Below are 18,759 nucleotides of genomic sequence, written 5' to 3'. Positions count from 1 at the left end.
TAAAATTTTTTATTTTTCTAAAAATTCTGGAAATTTGAAAAAATGTTAATGAATGACATGTCAAATCCTGACAGGTTGTTTTAAAATAATTTTTAATATATAAAATTCAGTAAAATTTTAAAAATATTAATTAGTGAGATGTCTAATCACAATTGGTAGTTTTAAAGTTTAGGTGATGTCTTACGAGCTTATAACTTTTCTACTTTTGATTAGTATAGATTTTCCAACTTCATCTCAAAATATCATTTACATAACGTAAAGAGGAAATAAACCCTTTTCTTCCTGGGATCTATAAAACTTTTTCCCTGAATTCACTCTTAAAAGAAATCTCATTCTTTTTTTTTATTTCTTATTACCTACCAAAACTAAAAAAATTGTTTGTTTTAAATTTTAGTGAAAAAAAAGGAGAAAGTATTTATATTTTTTAAAATTGTGTTTTCTTCTGTCTTTGGTTGATTTTAGCTGTAAAGGTCTACAACACACACCACACCACACCATTGCCCACGAAACTGACCCCTTTCTTGACGTCTTCTCTTCTTATGTGACTTTTGGTTTTAAAATGATGAATAAAAATTGTTTCTTTTTCTTCTTCGTCTTAAATTTGGTTTTAGTTTGAAAGCTTTAATGGTGGTTTAGTGGTTTTCTCCCTTTTTTTTTTTAATTCTTATTCAATTTTTAAATTATTGTCTGGGTTTGGTAGGATTTTTTTTTTTTTTTTTGATATTTCCTTATGAGATGTGAAACTTTCAATTTTTGATCATCTTTCTGGGTTGGAATTTGGGTTACTTCTCTCCTGTGAGATGCCACCTGTTGCAAAAGTCTCTGAGTTTGACAGAGAAGGGAACGACTGGTACGGACATACCTCTCTATCTATCTATTTGCATGTATGTGTGCTTTGTTTATGCAATTTAAGTTCATGGGTTCTGTTCAAACTTCATTCAATTGTTCAAATTTATGATGTCGGTAGCTCAGAGACTTTAAAGTTTGTACCTTTCTTCACTTGCCATGTCATTTTAAAGATGCTCAGAGAGAGGACTAACTTAACACAATTTGGCTTGTGAATGAACAATTTTGGATCGAAGCTTATATCTCAAACATTGGATTGAATAGATAGTAAATCTTAGAGAGAGCTGGGTTTTAAATATGCAGGTTTTGCAAGACAGGACTGTCAAGTGATATCACTGTTGTTGTTGATGATGTGAAGTTCCATCTTCATAAGGTAAATCTAGTTTTGATTGTTCTTTGATGCTTTGCTTTCTTCATGAGTTTGGTATCGCCTTTGTCTTCTACTGTAAGTATGTGTTCGCCCGTTAAGCAGGATTTAGCTAGGTGGTACTTAGTATAATGATGTTAGGAACATAAATGTTCTGCTGCAGTGTAGCCTTGAAAAAAGACTAGTTGGTGCTTACTTGTTCGCATTAGTCTACTTGTGGTAACAATTACATAGATTCAGCTACTAGTTATGGTTGTGTAAACATGTAACGACATGTATGGTTATGTTTATTGAAATTATGAAATATATGTATCAATGTTATATGAATCTGTCTATATATGAGTACTAGTAGCAACTGTTTTGCAAGAACTACAAGAGTTATGTATCTTTGTATTTGCAGTTTCCATTGGTTTCGAAATGTGGAAAGCTAGCACGGATGTATGAAGATTTTAATATCACTGGTAATGAATCACTCTGGACTACAGTGCTTGAAGAGTTCCCTGGTGGCGCAGACAATTTCCTGCTAGTTGCAAGATTCTGTTACGGGACTCGAGTAGATATCACCTCGAAAAACATAGTCTCCACACATTGTGCAGCTGACTACCTCGAAATGCAAATGAGTACGGGGAAGATAACTTGATTTCACAAGTCGAAACATTTCTGCACATATACGTGCTTCGCAGTTGGAAAGACTGTATCTTGGCCTTACAAAGCTGCAGTCCTGTGTTGAAGAGTGCAGAAAAGCTTCAGACAATACCAAAAATTATGAACGCTGTGTCCACAATGGTTTGTACTGACCCTAGTTTGTTTGGATGGCCTATGATGATGTATGGCACATTGCAGAGTCCAGGTGGAAGCATTTTATGGAATGGAATAAACACGGGAGCGCGAATGAGAAGCGCGGGTTCAGATTGGTGGTACGAAGATGTTTCTTATCTTAGTGTAGATTTGTTTAAAAGACTCATCAAGACTATGGAAACAAAAGGTATACGTGCAGAAAGTTTAGCTGGTGCTATGATGTATTATGCGAGAAAGTACTTACCGGGTTTGGGACGGTGGCAGAGCGGAACAAGTGGTGACAGCAGTAAAAGTAGAAGAAGAGTTGTGAGTTTTAGTTTGGCAACGGCTTCTTCACCATCCTCTATGTCTCCTGTTGATCAGATTGCTTTGCTTGAAACCATTCTAAGCCTACTACCTGAAAAGAGAGGAAGATCGTTCTGCAAGTTCTTGTTAGGTCTTCTTCGTGTTGCGTTCATCTTAGGAGTTGATGGAAATTGTGTAAAGAAGTTGGAGAAAAGAATAGGGATGCAGTTGGAGCTTGCAACGCTTGAGAATCTTCTGATTCTTAACTATTCTGATTCAGAGACGCTCTACAATGTAGATTGTGTTGAACGAATGATATGCCATTTTGTATCGTCATTGTCATCCTCACAGTTACCTGAGTTCTCTCCTCCATCTTTGGATCCAGTGACATCTCCTTCTTCAGTGCCTTTAAGAAAAGTGGCGAAGCTGGTTGATAACTACATGGCAGAGGTTGCTTCTGACGTGAATCTGAAACCGGATAAGATGCGGTCTCTTGCAGCAGCACTTCCAGAATCTTCAAGACCCTTGTATGATGGTCTATACAGAGCATTTGATATCTATTTTAAGGAGCATCCATGGCTTTCAGATAGAGACAAGGAACAACTCTGTAACATCATGGACTACCAAAGACTCTCTATAGACGCTTGCGCTCATGCTTCCCATAACGATAGGTTACCGCTCAGAGTTGTTCTTCAAGTTCTCTTCTTCGAACAAATGCATCTCAGAACCGCTCTTGCAGGCGGTCTAAATGTCACAAACACAGAAACAGCTCCTGCAGTGACGATCCCTGGTGGAAGAACAGGACAGGAGATAGTTCAGCGAGATGGTTGGGTGACCATTGTGCGGCAAAACCAGGTTTTAAAAGTTGATATGCAGAAAATGAGGTCACGGGTTGGAGAACTGGAAGATGAGTTTCAGAGTATCAAGCAGGAGATGAAGAAGAGAGTGAGCAAGTCCTCTAGCTCAATGAGCTCGCCTCGTCTGGTCAAGCTTGGCTGTAAGTTTCTTCTTCCACGAGCTTCTGATGCTAAGAATGATACAGTTCATAGCTCGGTGTCCAGCACTCCTAGATCAGCTACTGCTGACCACGCACTCCCTCGTTCCTCCCGCCATTCCAAACACCGTAAAAGCTTCTCATTTTTCGGGTAATCTCCCTCCAAAAACATTTATCATCCACTCCTCTCTTAGAGGCCAACATAGAGAAAGTTCCTTTTTCCTTTCTTGAGGCATTCCCTCGAGGAAGTCTCTCTTTTCCCGGAGTAACCAGCTGAAAGTTTCTCTCTTTTCCGGGAAAAAAGGCCCAAGAACAGAAGCTGGCCATTTGAAGAAGAATCTTTATCCCTCTTCGGTTTAGAGTCTTTGTCGCGGTTTTTCTCACAAGGCAAAAGCATTGAAGAGACTCTTTATTACCATCAAAGTTTGATAGATTTGTGAAAAAGGCGTGACTGATCTTGGTGGTTTTTTGGATACCGATACACATCGATCAAAGTAAATAACTAGAGTTAGGAGGTATAGATCAAAAGGGGTATAATTCTTGTCTGTTTTGATATGATTTGTATTTGAATATATGTAGATGTGTTGTAAGTTACAGCTTGTAACTATCTATTTGTATAACTTACAGCTTGTTACTATCTATTAAACACCCACAATATTGTTGCTTTTGAATCTTCGAGATGCTGCTTCATTATTTATAAATTTCTTTTCTCCGTAGAAGGACAATTTGATTTTTCTTCTTCTTCTTCTCTTTATTAGTTACTATTCTTACAACATATCTTACAACATATCATTCATCTTTTGTATGCAAATAACACAATCTTTCATTGAAAACACTCCCCAAGCAGACAAGCACTACGGTACATATATAAAGAGGAAAACCACACATTATGAAAACGATTATTTTTTTTTGAGGCTTCAGAATAAGCCTTTAGGTAGCTAGGTTTGAAAGTTTGTGAAGGAAAACGAGTAACAGTTCAACGTCTAGCTGTTCTTCTGGCTTTAAAGAACCTCTCTCTGATGGATATTAACTCCTTTGCGGCTTCATTAGTTGCCAACCGGTTCGCTGGAGATTCTTCACAGCACCTTAGTCCCACCTCCAAAACCAATGTCAAGCACGCAACAATAGGAAAACCGACTCTTAGACCGCTGTGAAGAATTGATTTGTCTGCAATGTCCAGTACTCTTTCTGCCAACGCCAACTTGGTATAACTGTAGAGAGTAAAGTTTCCTTCAAAGAATTCACTGGTTGGTCGTTTTCCAGTGAACATTTCCAAAAGGAGAACCCCAAAGCTATAAACATCACCATGTGTTGATGGTTGTCCTCCCATTCCATACTCTGCACCATAATCCATAAAAAACAAGATTGTATATGAAAACATAATATATGCGTTTTCTACGTACAAGATATCACATGTGTGACAGTTTTACCCGGTGCAACATAGCCGACGGTTCCTCTGACGTCGGTCGAGCTGAGTTGGCTGAGGAAGGACTCTTGGTCGAATTTTAGGAGAAGCTGGGATAGACCAAAGTCGCTAACATGAGCTGTAAGATCATCGTCTAGAAGGACATTGCTTGGCTTAAGATCGCAATGAGCTATAGGTTCATGACAATGGAAATGAAGATAGTCCAAAACAGAAGCCACGTCTATGGCAATGTTGAGCCTTTCAAGAAATGTCAATGTTCTTGAAGGCCTATGGATCTCTTCGACTTCTTCTGTGTGCAGCCAATTATCCAAGCTTCCATTAGGCATGAACTCATAAATGAGAGCTCTAAATTCGTTTCCTTGGAAATCAATACTTGAACAAGCCGTCAATAGTTTCACAAGATTACGATGCTTTATGTCCTTGAGGGATTCACATTCTGACATAAAGCTTCTCATTGCTCCACGTCTCTGCATGTTTAGAACTTTCACTGCAACAATCTTGTTCTCTGCAGGGAGCAAGGCTTTATATACAGTACCAAAACTTCCTGACCCAACCATATTGCTCGAAGAGAATCCATCAGTCGCATTTCGGATCTCTCCATAACTTATATGCTCATGAAAGACATCCAGTGTGGAAGTAGATGGATTATTACTCTGCTGGTTCTTCTTTCTTTTTCTAAACCAACGTAGAGAAAGTAAAGCTATGAAAAACAGCAAAAGCAAACCCATGCCTATGCTTACTTCAATCGCAACCTTCTTTAGGTAAGAGGAATGCTTTGATCCCATAAGTGGACCTCCCGTAAAGCATGGATTAAGTTTTAATTCCTTGATGCCTCCACAAAGATTTTTGTTTCCAAATACTGAAACTGTTGTAGCATTCTGAAATATTCCTTCTGTTCATCTGTTGGCACACTTCCCTCCAAGTTGTTGACCGATAAGTTGAGATATTCTAAAGAGGAAAAATTTGCAAGATATGCAGGTATACTCCCAGAGAGATTATTGTTCGAGAAATCAACTCTGTTAACAGCTTTTAACCTTCTTATATCTGGAATGGCCCCATCAAAATAGTTTCCTTGCATCAAAAGTATTTCCATCGAGAGACAATTTCCCAAGGCATGTGGGATTTGTCCAGACAATTTATTATGTCCAACTGATAGTTGAACAAGATATTCAAGTTGTCCAACATCTAGTGGTAGAAAGCCGGTCAAGAAATTACCTGACATGTCTAGATTAACAAGGGACTGGATTTGCATAATTTCCCGTGGTATAGTCCCAACCAACTTATTAGAATTAATGTATAACTCCCGCAGAGAAGTACAGTTACTGAGACTCAGAGGAATAGTTACTTCAAAATTATTGTTGTCCAAATATAGAATGTCTAACCGAGTGTGGTTGCCTAGGAAAGATGGTAATTCTCCTGAAAAATTATTTGACATGAGATTTAATCCCTCCAAGTTGAAAAGCTTACTAAGAGAAGTTGGAAATGCACCAGTCAACATATTTTCTTGCAAGCCAAGGCTTCGTAAACTTATGAGATTCCCAATGTCATAAGGAATGCTTCCATAGATGAAATTTATTCCAAGGTCTAGATGGTAGAGGTTCGTGGAGAGATTCGCAGTGGCGGTAGGTAATTCACCCCCGAGCCTATTGTGACCAATCTCTAAGGTCTCTAGTTTTGTGCAGTTAGTTAGAGCAACCATAAATTCAAGATCTCCAACAGAGTAACTTCCTAACGAATTACTTTGAATTAATAGCAGTTGCAAATTCCGTAATTTCCCAAAGCTTGGAGGAATACTGCCAATCAGATTGTTATCATCGATCCCTAACTTTTGAAGGGTCGAGATATTGGAAAGTGTTGTTGGAATGACTCCTGTGAGACTATTACCTCCCATATTTAACTCTTGTAGGTTTGGTAGCAGCTTACCAAAATCAGGCCTCAAGGAACCCGAGAAATGGTTACCAGAGATGTATAAATACTTAAGTGAGGAAAAATTGTAGATGGCTGGAGGAAAAACACCTACGAAATTGTTCACTCCTAAATTAAGTTCCACCATGTGAGTCAATCTAGCTATATCTTCTGAAATTTCTCCTTTCATGTTGTTACGTGCAATCGTAAGACTTCTCAGGGATGTCAAGTTTCCAAGAGATGCAGGGAGCTTCCCTTCCAGCTTGTTTCGACCAAGATATAAAAATACAAGCTTTGTCAATGACCCTAGTTCTGAAGGAACACCTTCTCCAAGATGATTTGAAAATAAATCAAGCCCTTGCAATCTAGAGCAGTTAGACAGGCTGACTTGAATCCCCTCCTCCCAAAAAATTAAAGCTCATATCCAAGTGTTTAAGTCTAAACAAGTTTCCAACTTCTTGAGGGATGATACCACTGAAAGAGTTATCCGAGAGATTAAGTGATATGAGAAACGAAAGATTACCAATAGATGGTGATATCACGCCGCCCAATTGCAATCTTCCAAGGTCCAAAGCAGTTACTCTCTTGTGTTTGCGGCCACAGGTAATCCCATTCCATTTGAAGAGAGGATTTGAGTTATTCCAAGAGGACAAGACAACTCTTTTTTCTTCAGAAACTTGATACTTGAACTCCAGCAACGCCATCATATCGGTTTCATCTTTAAAACGATATGCTTCATCACGTAGCATGAGAGCACTAAAAAAAACAAGTAAAACAAACAATCTCATAATTTGCAGGGAAGTAAGTACAAAGAAGGAACAAAAACATGCAAATGGTAGAAATGGTGGTGGTAGTAGTAATGTAGTATTAATGAAACTTATAGAGTAAAAACATACAAAAATATGCAAATAATTGTTTTCTCAAAACTCAAGTCAAGTCAAGTTGTCCACTTTCTCAAAAGCAAAACCATTTGACTAATCTTTAAGAATAGAACCAATTGACGACAGGTTTCGTGTTATATCACTGCCGACTAAACAGTTTGTAAAAATTGTAAAATTCTAAAGAGTAATTTTAAAACTCCACCATGAATTAGAATCTTACTTCCATTCTAAAACTCATTAACCCATTCTAAATTTTGGAATATGATCATTTTTTGGTTATAATTTGAATAATAACATTATTACTAAAACAAATTCATAGTATTATTTTTACTATTTTAAAATTTTTATTTATTTTACTTAATTCATTTTTATATAGTTATTAATTTTATTATGTGTACTAAAAAAATCTATTATTCCTCATACTATTTAAAAATTTAATTAATTTTAGTTAATTCATTTTTTATTTATTTTTATTATAATTAATGATAAATAATAAATAAGTAATTAATGAATCTATATTAATAAAAAGTAGGAGCTATAAGCTCCTAAAGCCGTCCACCTAGGATTTTAAACAACCAATAGAAATTTGACATATCACTTATTAACATTTTATATGATTTCCAGAATTTTCTATATTAAGAATTATTTTAAACAATCAATCATGATTTGACATGTCATCATTAACATTTTTAAATTTACAGAATTTTTTTAAAAAAGGAAAATTTTAAATTTATGTAAATCAAAGAACTAAGCACAATATCCCACATCGGCTAGAAAGTTTTTAGACAATGGTTCAGAACCAATATAAATAAGATTAATATGCTTCCAACAACGAATGAGCAGGAAAGCTTGATTTATCAGGCGTCCAAGTTTAAACGTTTTATTTGGTTTGACCTGGTTTTTTATTTGATCAAATTAAAACTTTAAACAGTTTCAAAAAAATATTATAATATTTAATAATTTTATAAGTTTAAATATTATAAATATTGAAACTTTTAAAAGTTCTTAGCTTTTAAAAAGTTTTTAAATATTATAAGTTTTAAATTTTAAAATTTAAAATATTATAAATATTGAAAATTTTTAAAAGGTTCAAATTTTATATTTCAAAACCTTTTAAAAGTTTAAAATATTCTAAATATTGATGCAAAACATAAATTATCTTATTTATCTATATTTGCGATTTTTATTTCTTATGAGCTATAAAACATATTATTGTGTATGATTTTATAGATGAGTTGATATTCTTTCATTAATTTTTTATTTTTTGGTCTAAGGAAGAAGGATTGACATCGCAAGACCTTAATTTGATGTTTGAGTCAAATTTTGAGGTTTAAAGAAGAAAGATGGACGACAAACACACATGTTTTATTAGCTATACATAGGCATGACCAGGGTTACAGTTGTCACGGTTAAGGTTTATTAACCATCGGTTATGGTTATAATTTTTTGTAACCTTAACCAGCACCGTTTAACAAACGGTTAAACGGTTACGTTTAAATACGGTTACGGTTCAAGCGGTTACTGTTATATACGGTTACGGTTATTTGATAATATGATACGATTGATATTATTTGATGATATAATATAATTGATATTATTTATTTATAATTAATATGTTCTTATAGTGTACTCATATTTCTATATATCATATGATTCATATTAAATAAATAATTATAAGTATATTTTATTATGTTTTTAAAATATTATAAACCAATTAAGAATTTTGGTTTGAGAAGTTTCTAAACGCGTGGATCTAAAACCAAATAAGTATATGGATAAAATTGTCAATAATTGGGTGCATGTGTTGAGTATGTTGGTAATCATGAATTTCACAAATTTTATGAGAAAAGAAATGATTTTGTTTTTAGAGTTTGATGGGTTAACAAGTTGTGTGGTAGTCTAAAAAAAGATTTTTCAGTGGAAGAATGTGAAGAAGTTGACGAGGAAGAAGAAGAAAAAGAGTATAACGAAAAACCAAACGGTAAAAGTTACAATGACAATTAACACAAAATTTGACAATGAAAATGAGAAGAAAGAATATGAAGAATAAGAAAAGATTGAATAAAAAACACGAAAACATAGGTGGTAGCGATCGATTAAATATGAAAACGAGTTAAATTCATGATTATAAAATTGTTTCGTTTTTCTGGTGGTCAAAGAAAATGGTTTAGGATATGTGAGGTCATCAGTTTGATTTGCCTCGTCTGGACGTCAAGTTAAATTAATGATTTTTTTATGAGATTTGATTTTATAACACAACTGATTTTTATATTTTAAAAAATTATGTATCTGAAATTTATTTTTTTTTCCTTAGTTTTAATTTTAATTTTTTATGAGATAATAATTTATTACCGTAATCAATCATATATAATATTTATCAAAATATATCAAATAAACTCACGCGTAACGTGGGTTGAAAACCTAGTATTTAAAATAGTATTTTTTTATGCAAAAACAAAAGTAAATATTGATTAGATGAATGATGATGTGGAAGATGAAGAGAGAAAAATTAATTTTATATATATAGATAGATACAAAACGAGCAGTAAATAGTTAAGCAAAAAGTAAAGTTATCAATCACTAGTGTCCTGCGAAGGCAGTATAGACGACTAAGAAACTGATAATACTTAAGATATATTTGGTAGTTAACTCAACCATGCATAGATAAAACTAAAATATTAGATCAAAGATTTTAAACATTATTTTCATTCTTCTTTTCATGAGATTCATCAACTCCACAAACACAACATAATTTATAATATTCTAATAATATACAACTGTCATATTCTTTGAGAAGAAAGACAAAGATTCACATTTCTTTATAACTTTTAAACTAATTAATTGTGGTTTTCTAGTTCAGTGAAAATATATAAAAGATTCACATGGTTTCAATTTTTTTTTTTTTAAAACGCTTCCAATCTAGAATCATAAAATATCTGAGCGCTTCTAAAATGCATTCAAATAAATTTATTTCTTTCGAAATCGCCTTTGTTTTGTGCTTCTTTACACTTCCAAAAATTTCCAAAAACCTTAGGAAGAAGCTTCCGTATCAGGGTTATCTTCTCTAACTTCAAATATAAATTGAAACATAACTCAAAATCATTTTTGTTCGGTGCTGGCTTCCATCTTCCTCCACTATGGCACCTGCTGCCAAAGTCTCTGAGTTTCACAGAGAAGGAAACAAATGGTAAATCCCTCGCTCCATTTTCAGCTTTTGCAACTCTTTGCTCGCCATATCATTCAAAATATGCTCAGAAAAGAAGTGTTTAGAAACTGTTTGGTTTGTTCATGAGAAAATTTGGATCTTGACATGGGAAAAAACGAACTCATGCCTGTTACATACTCATATCTCAACCATTTAATAGAGATAGTACAGAAGATGTATGTTCTTTCAGGGATTTCGATTTTGCAGGTTTTGCAAATCAGGGTTGAAAAAGTGATATCACTGTGGTTGTTGCTGACCTGAAGTTCCACCTTTCATAAGGTATATAGCATTTGATTATTCTTTGATGCTTTGCTTTTTTCCTGACTTTGGTATCTCCTCTGACGTCTTTGATAAGTATGTATTTGATCATTAGACCATAGAATTTGTTGTGAAACTCTCTGAGAAGTAGGAAAAATGCTGGATTCAACTAGTGGTTCTTGCTATGGTGATATTAAGAACATATATGATAAAGTTTCACCTTCATAAGGTTTATCTGATGCTTTGTTTTGTTCATGGGTTGGTATTGCGGTTATTCTCTTTGCTAAGTATGTGTTTAATGGTTGAGCCATAGAATTTTCGTAAACTTCTAAGGAGAGTAAGTATATGCTCACTGGAACTAGTGGTGAATTTAGGTAGGTAGGCTTGACCTATTTAGATAAACGATAGAAAGATAAGTCTTGTTGGTGGTCTATTGTGCCCATTAGTCTACTTGCTGACACTCAAGTAAAGTAGTGTTGTGTGTATCACATTTCTTATGGGTATGTAAGAACTGAATATATGTATGATGTTACTTACATGTTTAAGTATATGTGTATTAGTAAATTCCGAGAGAGAGTTTTAGAAGAACTACTATGTTAGTGTATATTTGCATTTTTTGCTGGTGTCGGAAATGGGAGATGTTAGCATATGGATTATGAAAATTCGTAAAACACTAATAAGAAATTATTTTGGACACGTATACTTTCCTTACAGCTACGAGATTCTGTTGTGACGCTCAAGTAAAGTTCACCTCAACACACTTAGTTTCCTTCCATACCCTCTGCCCTGCTTCCGAGTACTACCTCGAAATGACAATTAAATACGGTGAAGACAACCATATATTTCCCAAGTCGAAACAACCCGAAAACCCTCTCTCTCAGTAGCTTCCTATGTTGTGATGATCTATTGTGAACCCTCTGCACTTATATTTATTAGCTCCAAAGTCTCCTAGTCCTTATATGAATTAGATTTGAAGTCTTTTCCACTCTGGGAATGCTGTTGCTTCTCTCACAAGAAACACAAAACACACAAAATAGGTTTTGGGCTATTCTCTTGTTATTTCCTGCGTCCCATCTTCTACCCCAGCTAGCCCCTGTCCCCTGACCCGTGACAATAGGATCCACAAAATCAAACTATACCAATATTTCTTCAGCATCAAGGAAATAAAATCAAACATAGGATACACTGAAGTTATGCCAATGATAACTCTACCTAATATCAAATTTAAAGGTTTATTATATATAACAGCAACACAGAAAGCACCATTGTAGATTTTTCTCTACCTATTATTTGAACTATCTATCTTGCCATTTACACTTTATAATCTTTCATAATATATAATGTTTTAGAGGTTTTTCTTTGTTTCATAATATAAGATGCTTTCAACTTTTTAAGTAATTTTTAGATTATTTTTATATTTTCTTATTATTTATTTTTATGCAGTCTTGTTTATGATTGGTTGATCTTTTTTAAAGTGGTTATTTCTTAATCTGCGTGCTTTCACTCAAAACATCTTATATTTTGAAACGGAGGGAGTATAATCTAATTATATATATATATAGAATTAAATCACTAAAGTTACCTAAATCAGAAGAAAATACAAATTTTCCCACATGGCATCTTTACACAAATTCTTACCTAGTTATAGCCAATAAGGTGATGAGTTAAGTGATAACCTATCCAATGACTAATAAGCTCCATTATCATCCACCTTATAACATCCTAAAAACCAATCAAGACCACAGAAAAAAAAAAGAGACAAAAATTCTCAAAACTAAACCTTGAGAAATGAGAAATTGAGAAGAAGTTGTTGTTCGTGTAAGTATCCTTGAGTTCGTTTTCAATTGTTGATGAATTTATTTTTATGTCTCTTGGAGAGAAAGCTTGAAATTTTAGGGTTTTGGTGTTTAAATTGAACCTGAAAGCTTTGGCCTAGTAGCTTTGTTTAAGGAATCTTAAAGTCTCTCTCTAATGTAATTTTTTTCAATATGGAAACTGTATCTATTTGTCTGTGTAGAAACCATCTCCTTATCTTCCGTTTTTTGGTGTCAATTTTGATTTTTGTCTAGGTTGTCGGAATATTCCATTTTCTCTAAAGTGTGTTGTCCTTTACATACTTGTGGCATATTGGTGGTTGCTGGAATGTGTTAATTAGTGATAGACCTCAATTTTCATGTTTCAGGTACAACTAGGGATGGGTTCTGTCTCTATGGCTTCATGGGATTGTCTTCCAGACGAACTTCTTGTCGAAATCTTGTCCTTCCTTCCAACCAAACAGGCCGCTTCAACTTCTGTTCTCGCCAAGAGGTGGAGGACTTTGTTTGCTGTCCGGCAGAATCTCGACTTTGACGACTCCGACTTTTTGAACCCGGAAGAAGTAGGTGAAGATGATATGGACGAAATCAATGAGAGTTTCAGGAATTTTGTGGACAGAACATTGGCTTTGCAAGGCGCTCAACCTATCAACAAGTTGTCACTCAAATGTGGAGAGGAACCTGGCGAGGATCATGTTGACGGCTGGATAATAAATACCCTGGACCGAGGTGTCTCTGAGCTGCAGCTATGCTTAACATTTCATATGCGGACTCGTTTGCCATCCAATTTATTCGTCAGCAAAACATTGGTGAAGCTAATATTGGGAAAAGAATTTTGCATCGACTGTGTTCCTTCTGATACGTTTCTTCCAGTACTTAAGATTCTGTTCCTTCATTCAGTTTGGTTTATGGGAACCGAGTTTTCTGATGTGCTTCTTGCTGGTTGCCCTGCACTTGAGGACTTAACCATACACCACAAGTATTTTTTTGGAACACCAGAAATCATTTCCAGCAAAACCCTTAAGAGACTTTCTATCATCTCTAAATGCGCTGAAGATGTTCATCTGTTCGAATTCATTTCACTTGATGCACCAAATCTTGTCGACCTCTTCTATGCTGATTATGCTCGGCGTAAGTATCATCGTTGTAATTTGGATTCACTTGTCAAAGCTACGCTGGATCTTCATTTCCTAGAACCTGAAGAATGTGATGAGCCATTTGAACCGAATGTGACGGTTCTCATGAATGGGATACGCAACGTCAAGAAGCTTCAATTGACATTTTCTGCTACTGAGGTCAGTTTCTTTGTGTGCATGGTCACATTATCATTCGGTTAGAACTTATACAACAAAAATAACATACTGTGTGTGTGTGTTTCAGGTGATTTCGGAATGCTGCAAAGGTGGGCTACCTGTATTCAAGAACCTCCTTGAGTTGGTGTTTTTTGGTAACAAAGAAAAAGTTTGGAAAGAGCTATTGCCACTTGTGCTAAAGAATTCTCCAAACCTAAAATGTCTAATCCTCTCGGTAAGAAGCAAAAATCTTACTTTATATATATGACTATGGCATGAAACTAAATTAAAGTGGTCTCTTATGTTAATACTTCAGGCTCTGTACCCTTGCACGTATGGACATGAGTTTGATGGAATCCCCATTCCACAGACTAACAAGATAAACTTCTTGGGTATCACGTGTTATCAAGGAACTGAAAACGAGCTGAAGCATGTCAGCCACTTCCTACTGAAAATGGAGCGCCTTCAATTGCTGCAAGTCCACTTTTCAATGACATTGGTTGACTCCAAAAGGGTGCAACTCACAGAGGATCTGTTGAAGCTTCCGAGAGCCTCATCCACTCTCACGATGCAATTTGTTTGATCATCATCATCAGCAGCAGCAGCAGCATCCTTATCATCTATATGTTGTTCTATATGTCTTATGTTTTAATAATTTATGCTGGTCCTTAAACTATGGCTTCTTGAACAACTATTGTTCCTTTTATAAGTATCTTTCTTTTAAAGAATATTATTCTTAATATATCTCTTGATTATTAATTCTATGGCTTCTTCCTACTCCTCTATGCCAAAGTCTATAACCTTACAGTAACTGGTAATTTTCGCTCTCCGTTTGCATGAATCTGTGTTTGTGCATAAATTTTTGCTAACTGTTTGATGAGTGACTACGAACAGTGGTGGATTTGGGTAGCATAAATGTTCAGTATGATGATTTAGGAACATAGATGATCTCAAGACACAGTTGTGCAACGTAGGCATAAGGAAAAAGCTTTGAAGACTCTTACCATAAAGTTAATAGGGTTTTGGAAAAGACCTTTGTGATTTTTTGGGATATGGATAAGTAAATAACTACAGTTAGGATCTACACATAGATATAGTTGTGTTTGAACCTACAGTATGTATTTTTAAATACAATGACTGCATTTTTAAAAATTAATTAGAAATATAATAAATTTATTAAATGAAATATATAAAATTTTATTAAACAATTTAATTACTCATATTAAATTAAATAAAAAACTTTGTAATATTAATTGAATTTTAAAATTATTATGAATTTCCCTTGTTATCAATTGAAAAAAAAACTAATTTATTTTGAATTTTTGTACCAAAATTAATACCTTAAAATGTGTTATAAATTACTAAATTTTCCTATAATTAAAGAGAAATACCCTAAAATAGCATTAAAACAATTTTTATGGATAATTAAAGCACACTCCATAGTTTCCCAAATCTACCACCATTTAATATAATTATAATATTAGAAATTAATATTAGATTTTGTTTTAGGTTTGGTTTCTTTTTTATTATAAATTTAAGCATTTTTCAAAACATCCAAGCCTAATTACTCCCCGTGTAATCACTAACCCCACTTTATCTGTCTCGATTAATGACTAATCGTCTAATAAAATCAGATCTCTGATTATTTTACGCCTAATCCGATTATTTTCCGATTACAAATATAAACAGTATTTTTTGTCTTTTATTAATCAACAAGTCTGTCTCCCGGCAACACACGTGTACCGTTTCCTTTTCTTAAAATATAAAATTTTATAAAACTAAAATATAATTTTGATTAAATTTATAAATTAATGACAAAATTTAAGGTCCAAATTCTGATAAGAAAATATTAGGAAAAGTTACAAATATTTTTCTATAACCATAGAAAGGTTTTGCATTGTTCACATTTCTAGTTTGATTTTTCATTTTAAGTTTGGAAGTTAAAAAAGAAAAGTAAGAGAATATTTAGTGTACGTAATAGATCGTATTATTCACAGGTTTCAAACATTAATAATTTAAAATGTGTTTTAGTTTGAATTGAACAGTAGATAAAAAAAAAGGGTATCAGATTTAGTACGTTTTTGAAAGTTAATTAAGTTTTTAGTACATTGACTATTCAAAATTATAAAAATGGGTGTGAGTGTGAGAGAGTGAGAGAGAGTGAGAGAGAGTGAGAGAGGGTGAGAGTGGGTGAGAGTGGGCGTGAGAGAGGGTGTGAGAGAGGGTGTGAGAGAAGGAAAATTTATGTGGGACCCATGTGAGATATAATTTTTTTTTAAAAAAAATACTTTTATTCAGATATTTGATAATATAATTTTTTTTTCAGATACAAAAGTACTATATTTTTTCTTTATAATTTGATATGAGATATAATTTTGTTTTTTAATTTTTTTTTTTAAACACCCCATGTCTAGTTATTCAGATATTTGATAATATTATTTTTTTTCATATACAAAAGTACTATATTTTTTTCTTTATAATTTGATATGAGATATAATTTTTGTATTTTTATTTTTTTTAAAAACACCCCATATCTAGTTGTTTAGATATTTGATAATATAATTTTTTTTGATAATTTGTTAAAAATACCGGATACCTTTTCAAAAATACCATCTTTTTTGAACATTTTCATTTTTACCCTCTTTTAGATAATTTCAATGTGTTAAATTAATTTTTAGAATTTTTTTTTTGGTTTGGGTTTTCATTTTACATTTAGGATATAGTTTTGAGGGGTTAGGGTTTAATATTTGGAGTTTAGGGTTTAGAATTTAGTGGTTTTATTCATAGAAAAGTGTATTTTTGAAAATGACCAACATGAAAGGGTATTTTTAAAAAGTGATATAAGAAAATGGGTATTTTTGAAAATCCCTTTTTTCAGATACAAAAGTACTATATTTTTTTCTTTATAATTTGATATGCATTTTGTTTTATTTATTTCAAATGTATTTTATACCAAAAGTGGTATATGTAATAAAAAAAAATTCATATACAAAAAATCTATGTTTTTTTATATAATTTGATATGCATTTTGTTTTATTATTTTTAATTTTTTTTATATCACAACTGATGTATATGATTGTTCTCTACACATTTATTGTTGGATGGTTGTTAATCCGTACACTGGATTGTTTTGATCAGTAAACATTTATGGCAGTATGGTTTTGATCTGTACAAGTTTATGGCTGGATGGTTATTATACATGTTTTTTTGTTGGAATTGATTTATATATGTTTATGGCTGGATGGTTGTTAATCCGTACACTGAATTGTTTTGATCAGTAAACATTTATGGTTGTATGGTTTTGATCTATACAGGTTTATGGCTGGATGATTATTATACATGTTTTTTTGTTGGAATTGATTTGTATACGTTTATGGCTGGATGGTTTTGCTGGAATTGATATATCTAACAATCCAGTGTACGGATTATAAACCATCCAACTATAAATATGTACAGAACACTAATATATATCAGTTGTGTTATAAAAATATTTAATATAATAATACAAAATGCATATCAAACTATAAAAAAGAAAACATAGACAAAAATTTAGAAGAAAATATATCTGACCAAATATTTGTATCTCTCATAAGTGATCCTATTATGAATAGTGAACATACTATATTCCTAAATAAGTTTTGGAAATATTAAAATTACAATTATCCTGAGAAATAAGTTTTATAAAAAATATTTAATATTATCAAATAAAATCATCAAACAAAAAACATATCAAATTAAAAAAAAACAAAGATTTTTTGTATCTGATAAATTACATCTGTACACTTAATTATGTGTATAGACATCTGTAAAGAGCTATTGCATATATCGCTTTTGATATGAATATATATTTGAAATTACTAAAATAAAATGCATATCAAAGTGTAAAGAAAAAAATTTAGATTTTTATGTATCTGAAAATTTCAAAAAAAAACTAATTTATACTAGGATGTATTTCAAATTTAGATTAGGAGGTGTAATAGTGAAATGAAAAAAAAAAACAAAAAAAAAGTAAAGATATATATGTCGATGGAAAAAAGAAGGAGAAAAAAAAAAAGTTGCTTCTCACCCCACGTTCCCCTCTGCCTCTCACTCAAGTCACTTTATTTTATCTCAAGTGTATCTAACAAAGAGAAAGTCAAATGTACTACTTTTATAATTTTGAATAGGAAACATACTAAAAACCTAATTTTTTCTTTAAAACGTACTAAATTTACAAATACTCCTAAAAAACTTAGCTCATGGATAATGGATTACGTCATTAACATGATGAACACATAACACATCCGTGCTTTCCAGAATGAACATTTTGCTTCGTTATGACTTGTGAGATAATCAGAGAGGGTTGATTTCCTTCACATCACATTCTCTCTGGGACTGTTTCTTAAGTAAAGAAAAGAGCATGTGCCTTGGCTTTGCTTTCTCATCAGAGTAGTGCATCTTTTCCGGTAATAGATACTTTTGGTGTTGTCTTCAAGTGTTATGAACTGCACCCAAAAAAGAGACAGAAAATCTTATCTGCCCAAAACTTTTAGTGAAAAGAGTAAGAGTTGTGAGAGTTGAATAACACTTGCAAAAGGATGAAAAGAAGCAAAAGATATAAAAATTATGGATACCGTAAACATATGAAGAACTATGGTTTCTGTCAATTTTTGTCCTACATTTTGTCTTTGCAACCTGCAAAAGGAAGT

The 18,759-nt window shown here is 33.0% G+C and overlaps 3 protein-coding genes and 1 pseudogene across 4 annotated transcripts; 2 read left to right on the top strand and 2 right to left on the bottom strand.

Moving 5' to 3' along the window:
- Positions 1–444: 444 nt before the first annotated feature.
- Positions 445–3,963, top strand: LOC104780333 (BTB/POZ domain-containing protein At3g44820). Its single transcript, XM_010504829.3, is given in 4 exon segments — positions 445–850; positions 1,150–1,219; positions 1,614–1,824; positions 1,827–3,963. Coding segments are annotated over 4 exon segments (1,950 nt in total). The 5' UTR covers positions 445–800; the 3' UTR covers positions 3,446–3,963.
- Positions 3,964–4,020: 57 nt separating this feature from the next.
- LOC104783774 (putative LRR receptor-like serine/threonine-protein kinase At3g47570) lies at positions 4,021–7,409 on the bottom strand. The gene is made up of 2 exons (XM_019244612.2): positions 4,721–7,409; positions 4,021–4,628 (listed from the first exon to the last, which is right to left on the bottom strand). The coding sequence occupies exons 1-2, from the start codon at positions 5,499–5,501 to the stop codon at positions 4,267–4,269; spliced, it is 1,143 nt and encodes a 380-aa protein (XP_019100157.2). The 5' UTR covers positions 5,502–7,409; the 3' UTR covers positions 4,021–4,266.
- Positions 5,534–7,409, bottom strand: LOC147945829 (putative receptor-like protein kinase At3g47110 pseudogene; annotated as a pseudogene).
- Positions 7,410–12,667: 5,258 nt separating this feature from the next.
- Positions 12,668–14,830, top strand: LOC104780332 (putative F-box/LRR-repeat protein At3g44810). Of its 2 annotated transcripts, XM_087510226.1 has the most exons (4): positions 12,668–12,783; positions 13,148–14,074; positions 14,160–14,306; positions 14,388–14,830. In XM_087510226.1, the coding sequence occupies exons 2-4, from the start codon at positions 13,160–13,162 to the stop codon at positions 14,652–14,654; spliced, it is 1,329 nt and encodes a 442-aa protein (XP_087366352.1). In that variant the 5' UTR covers positions 12,668–12,783; positions 13,148–13,159; the 3' UTR covers positions 14,655–14,830. The 2 variants fall into 2 exon arrangements, with proteins under 2 accessions (XP_087366352.1, XP_019100160.2); XM_019244615.2 differs by lacking the exon at positions 12,668–12,783 and having other exon boundaries at positions 13,139–14,074.
- Positions 14,831–18,759: the final 3,929 nt, after the last annotated feature.

Source organism: Camelina sativa, chromosome 4 (genome assembly GCF_030686135.1).
Source record: "Camelina sativa cultivar CO46 ecotype springtype chromosome 4, ASM3068613v1".
Lineage (NCBI taxonomy): Eukaryota > Viridiplantae > Streptophyta > Magnoliopsida > Brassicales > Brassicaceae > Camelina > Camelina sativa.
This window is presented reverse-complemented; position numbering and strand designations above follow the sequence as displayed.